At 36.3% G+C, this 6,470-nt stretch overlaps 1 protein-coding gene across 5 annotated transcripts in view; it reads right to left on the bottom strand.

Moving 5' to 3' along the window:
• Positions 1 to 6,470, bottom strand: part of LOC106870290 (paladin) — a 141,597-nt gene that overhangs the window by 25,698 nt on the left and 109,429 nt on the right. For all 5 annotated transcript variants that reach the window (XM_014916313.2, XM_014916314.2, XM_014916312.2 and 2 more), the window contains exons 7-10: positions 4,665 to 4,740; positions 4,383 to 4,525; positions 3,564 to 3,675; positions 2,148 to 2,249 (exon numbers count right to left, since the gene is read on the bottom strand). In XM_014916313.2, coding sequence (XP_014771799.1) covers positions 2,148 to 2,249; positions 3,564 to 3,675; positions 4,383 to 4,525; positions 4,665 to 4,740 — 433 coding nt within the window. The remainder of the gene's footprint in view (positions 1 to 2,147; positions 2,250 to 3,563; positions 3,676 to 4,382; positions 4,526 to 4,664; positions 4,741 to 6,470) is intronic.

Below are 6,470 nucleotides of genomic sequence, written 5' to 3'. Positions count from 1 at the left end.
ATACATTTTACACAGATTTTCAAAATATGTGTTCAAGAATATATTTTTTATAGCGAAATCCTTTAAAATCAACTGTGTTAAAGTCTGAAGTTCTTAAATTTACATCTTCAGGTTCCGCAACACACTTGAAATTTCAAAATTATATGAAATAAATATACTTTTCGACTTTGTTTTCTTTATTATTTTTAATACTAGGTAACCAAATATATGTTACATGAGGTCTAGATTACACACACATTAAAATAAATTAAACAAATTGTCAAGGTTGTAGCAGAAAAGATAATTTTTCTTTGGCAAAAGGCATCCATCCCTTGTGCTACAATTGAATCAGTTAAACCAAAAATCTTAAATTTTCCTTTGCTGATGTAGAAGGGTGACTCTGATCTGGCTGATTCTTTCTAATTAACCTCTGAATGTTCCGTTTAGATACTGCTTGATCTATTCCACCAATGATCAATTTTCTATTCGTCTGTTGATCCTGTAAAAAATCTTGTTCTCTCTGTAGTACATTTTTGTCTCTACTACAACTACAGTTTTTAAAGGAATTGCATTTGCAACAGGAAATATCAAATAAATCTTTTGTTGCACTGTTTTTAAACACATTACACTTTGTTTGAAACAATGGCACATTCTTTCTATTTTATACAGATTTTAATAATGCTTGGTACTTCAGATAAAAGTTTAAGATTTTCGGTTTAACTGACTCAATCATAACACAAGGGCTGGATGTGCACCTGGACTGGCTCTTGTGCGGGTGGCACATAAAATACACCATTTTGAGCGTGGCTGTTGCCAGTACCGCCTGACTGGCCTTCGTGCCGGTGGCACGTAAAAGCACCCTCTACACTCTCTGGGTGGTTGGCGTTAGGAAGGGCATCCAACTGTAGAAACTCTGCCAAATCAGATTGGAGCCTGGTGTAGCCATCTGGTTTCACCAGTCCTCAGTCAAATCGTCCAACCCATGCTAGCATGGAAAGCGGACGTTAAACGATGATGATGATGAATGATGATGATCTTGACAATTTGTTTAATTGAAAGATCTTTCTAAACTACATTCTTGTCTTTTTCTCATTCAAATAAAACACATTTTAGTACATCAGTATAAGTTGGCAAAACTCGCTTACTAAGATCATATGGAGTACCAAATATTCAGCTTTCAATATCATGACACGTTATTGGCTTATGAATCATCACGAAATGTAAACAACACTAAATTTAACATGATCATTAATTTTAATACAATAGCCTAAAGTCAAGGTACAATGCAGAAAACTTCACACATGTACAACATGAGTCCACACACAATGACCATTGCAGTGACACTGGAAAGAAGTTCACACTCCTGTTCTTTTTATAGTCTATTTTATTGAAACTTGGTATGCAACCTCTTAAGGATACTATATTTACTGTTTTGCATTCTGCTATGTAGAAATATGTATTCATTATGACTTATCCATAAAATCCAAAATTCAACCTAAAATAGCGATTTAAAAAATTTTCAATTGCATTGTGGAGCCTGAAATAAATATTTAACTGCAAATTTCTTTATACACCCCTCTTTTAACCCTAATTCACAACAAAATATTAATTCTTGGTTACTAATTTCCAAAGTTGCATTTTTCACTCCACCCTAATATATATACGATAGGCTTCTTTCCGTTTCTGTCCACCACATCCACTCACAAGGCTTTGGTCAGCAGGAGGCTATAGTAGAAGACACTTGGCCAAAGTGCCACACAGTGGGACTGAACGAGGGACCATGTGATTGGGAAGCAAGCTTCTTACCACACAGCCATGCCTGCACCTATAACTTATATATCTTTTAATCAAAAGTTTATGTTAAGATCGTTTCAACCCCCACATTATTCATAAATAATGTTCCTACTAATTTTGTATGCAGACAAAAATTTTGTGGTGTGAAAATTTTGTCTTTCTCCACAAAGTATGTGTACAACCATGAGAATAACCATCTTGAATTAACAAACAAAAAAAAAACTTCATTTTGGAAACCTTGAGCACAATTTTTTTTCCTTTGTTTTGTGCACTAGTTGTAAGACATATGCATGATACATAAACACATGGCATTATAAGCTGGAATCTCAAGAAACATTTTAAAAAGAAAATTTTTAGATATAAAACAAACTTACTTGATGGTTTTCCAACAGTTTAGAAACCAAATTTTTAGCCTGTAGTATACACAATCGTAGATTTTGTCCTTCAGCACAACACATATCTATTATAACATCAACCTGAAACAGACAGAATATTTAAGAAATGTGCAGAAATAATTTCCTGGTTTTTAGGGGGGGGGGATGTTTTGGGGGTGGAGTTGTGGTGAATCTCCTAACTATTTGTTGAAATACTAAGATGTCGTCTTCATACACCAACTTATGTTACAGGAAGTGTTTTAATCAGTCCTTGCTGCAATGTGGTGGCTTGTGTACCTCAATGACCTTGAGAGCTATGCCAGCAGAGTGCAAAATCCTGGTAGAGCCTTTGATGCTGGACGGGTCAAAGAACAGGGGCCAGACTAATATGACTCACCTCACTCCTTCTCAGAAGTAAAAATGGGTTTGCATAGGGCCAACACTAAATGTAAAGTTACAGAATCATTGATGACAATTCAAAACCAACATAACTTTGGAAATGAAGGCCTTCTCTCAGGGAAATATATGTAAAATACTGTGGTGAAGCTGAAAAAGCAGGGAAGCAACTGAAAAGAAGCAAAAAGACAGCCCCAGAGAGGAGAAAAGTCATCAACAGCCCATGCTCCACAGAGAACAAAGGGCTTAAGTAAAGTAAATAATATTCACTCACTGGTTAGAGTGGACTGAATATTATTAATAAAACTTTCAGATATCATGGTGTTGGCGACAGGATACAAGTTATTGACTTTTTTGTGTTGGTTACCAAGTGCATAGTTGAATAGTCATCTCTTACTCTGGGGTTTATCTTTTTTTGTTTTTCTTAATGTCATAATGAGTTGAGGATCTTTTTGAGTGCCTCATAAACTTGAATAATGAAGGGAGGAATTTATCTTCAGAACAGAAGCCAGACCAGGATCAAAAGGTTGCAACAAAGCAAAGCTTATGTAGTATACAAAGATCTACATTCCTGAAAGACAATGCTGTACAGATCTCAGGAACACAGCAATGCAACTGATAATGTAGTAGAAATTCACAAAAAAAAAAAAAACCCGTTGAAAATGTTATAAGTCTTTTTAGTATAGGCATAAGCTGGAAGTTTTGGTAGAGGGGGTCGTCAATTACATTGATCCCAGTACTCATCTGGTACTTATTTTATCAACACATTTGCTATTGTGTGCTAAGGCTTTGTCTGACAATAATTAATTTGTAATAAGCACACAAAATAAAAACAATCAAAGTAACAATGTTGCATTTACATTTAACATGCACTCATCCATAATAGTTCTGCCTTTCATGCTTTCATGGTGGATAAAATAAAGTACCATTCAAGTCTTTGGAAGCATGAAACTGACTAACACCTGCCTGCTAAAACTGAAAGCCTTATTTTTATATAAAGCAGAAGTCGGTTCCATTTACCTGTTGTTTTCGCAACAAACCATCTGGTACCAAAGACACCAAGGATCTAATTACTTGGAATTCTCCTTTTTCATAGCATGGCTTCTTTGGATTGATTTTGGCTGGTGAAGAGCTGAAAGTTAAAGGCAATAATGATAATAATAATAATAATAATAATAATAATAATAATAATAATAATAATAATAATAATAATAATAATAATAAACCAGCATAACACTGAAAAATGAATCACAGGTCATTAAAAAGAAAAATCATGTAATACTGGAAAATGAATCACAAGTCATTAAAACTTGCCCTATACCCATAAGAAAAGGAATTTTTCCAAAGAGACTCGTTGACCCCACTGCTTTTCTGCCTTGCTCTGACCTCACTAACAAACTTCCCAAACACCTAGTTCCAGGTTCAGTCCCACTTTATGGCACCTTGGGCAAATATCTTCTACTATAGTTTCAGCAGACCAAGGTCTTGTGAATCGATTTGGTAGATAGAAACTGAAAGAGGCCTCTTTGTTTGTGTGTGTGTGTGTGTGTGTGTGTGTGTGTGTGTGTGTGTGCGTGTGTGTGCGCATGCGTGCGTGCATGCATGTGTATGTACATGCATGTGTGTTTTTGTCTGTTCCCTACCATTGCTTGACAAGTGTTGTTGGTGTGTATACATCCTTGTAACTTAGCAGTTTGGCAAAAGAAACCAATAAAATAAGTACCAGGCTTAACAAAAAGTAAGTATTAGGGTTGACTCATTTAACTAAAAAAATTCTTCAAGGCATTTCCCCACCATGGCCAGTCTTAATGATAAAAGATATATCTTTCTAGAACTTACTTGGCTTCATGTGGAAACCCAAAAACGTTTCCATAGAGGAGACTGCACATAACCATTGCAGTTGTACATCGCTCATCTCTTTTGTCCTTAGCAATAAGTATAGCCGGAATAATGCAGGTTTGCTTCACATCAAAGACATATGGCTGTTAGAAAATTTAAGGAAAAAGAAAAGATACAAAGAAAGTAAATATCTTTCAGCTATAAAGAGATCTTAACTGAAAGGAAGACAATGAAGTATAAACACAGAAACAAAAAAAGTACTTTTTGAAAGTTTAAATTTACCTTCATAAATGAAATGAAAGAATCGAATTGTTCTTCTGATAATGCTGAGTATAATGGCATACACCATCTGAAATACCTGAAAGTAAAAACAAAAAAACATCAGATATACTCTGAAATTTAACTCATTTGATATGAACTTATGTTAAATCACTTCTTGTTCTCTGACACAAATCCACTCCTATTGTACAGGTCCACCCAATACTGCCACTAGTTAGTTCTATCATACAATCTTCCTGTTTAAATTGATCAAACATTAAAACTTTCCTACAAATTTCCATTTTAATTTATGTTCCAAACTTTAGTCTTGTATGTTATTTGGTGACCTCACTGGTGCCTCAGTGCACATTGTATTAGGGTTGGTTGAAAAGTTCAAAAGCAGGCCAAGATACTCTCATGGAATGTGATCAAATAAGGTTTATCGTTCAACATAGTCCCCCTAGTGGCCCACACACTACTTCCATCGGTGTTTTAGTGCTTGGATCCCATTGGTGAAAAAGCTTTCATCCTGTTGGTCAGGAAAGTCATCAACAGCAGATATGACGTCATCATCACTGTGATAATGCTTCCTAGCCAAGTGTTTTTCATACTGGGGAACAGATGATAGTCAGATGGGGCCAAATCAGGAGAATAGGGAGGGTGATCAACCAGTTCAAAGACACACTCACACACAGCAGCCATTGAAACCAATGACTTGTGTGCTGGAGCATTGTCCAAATGAAACAAGACCCGGGTATCTGGACTTGACTACCTTTCATAACCGCCTCAGCATCAATGATGTGGCCTTTTTGAAGATAGTTGATAAATACAATGTCTTTTGCATCCATAAAAACTGAGGCCATCATGTTCCCTGCAGATAAAACAACCATGACCTTCTTTGGAGTAGGTGAGGAAGAGTGTTTCTACTGCATGGATAGTCTCTTTATCTCTGGCTCAAACTGATGAAGACAACACTCATCTAAGCTTAAGAAACATTCAAGGCAACTAGCTGGATCTGCCTCAAACAATATCAGATTTCCCCATGGTGTGATCAACCAGGTGCATTTTTGATCAGGTATCAGAAAACATGGAACTCACTGAGCAAACACATTCATCATGCAATGTTCATTGTGCAAAATATTCTCAACTCTCTCATAGGATATTCTAATAGCATTGTCTATTTGATTTATAGTCAATCACCTCTCATCTATCACCATGTGGTGAACATGATCAATGTTTTCCTCAATGGTGGCAGTTGCAAGACGTCTAGACCCTGGATCATCTTGAAGACTCCCCCTTCCCCATTCTGAGAAACAGCAGTTAAATCTCCCTCAAACCACATCATGTTAAAGAAAAAGAATTGGAGACAGAAAGCTGAAACATAGCAGTACTGACAGAAGTAGACACACAGACAGTTGAGAAAGAAAGACAGTATGAGTGAAACTTTGTTTTTCTTCTCTTTCAGTCTCTAGGCATAGCAATACTAATAACAGAACTCAATATACATATGATTTACAGTAAAGTGTTAGGCAAGTACAGAGCATAATATTAATTAATGATTTGACAAGGGAACAGGAATCATGTAATCAATTTTGATAGCTTACAGCTGGTTTTGCTTCAAGATGTAGGAGAAAGCTGTAGTAGCTACAGAATGTTGCACAAGCACACAGCTCTGAGTGCACTCTAGGAAGAGGAGGATGAAGGAAGAGGAGGAGGAGGAAGGAAGAAGAGGAGGAAGAGGAGGTGAAGGATGAAAGGGTGGCTGCTGCTGCTGCTGCTGCTACTGATGATGATGATGATGATGATGATGATGATGATGATGAGGAGGAG

Source organism: Octopus bimaculoides, chromosome 1, assembly GCF_001194135.2.
Source record: "Octopus bimaculoides isolate UCB-OBI-ISO-001 chromosome 1, ASM119413v2, whole genome shotgun sequence".
NCBI classification, from domain to species: Eukaryota; Metazoa; Mollusca; class Cephalopoda; order Octopoda; family Octopodidae; genus Octopus; species Octopus bimaculoides.
The sequence above is the reverse complement of the archived record's forward strand: the minus strand, read 5'-3'. Positions and strand labels throughout refer to the sequence as shown.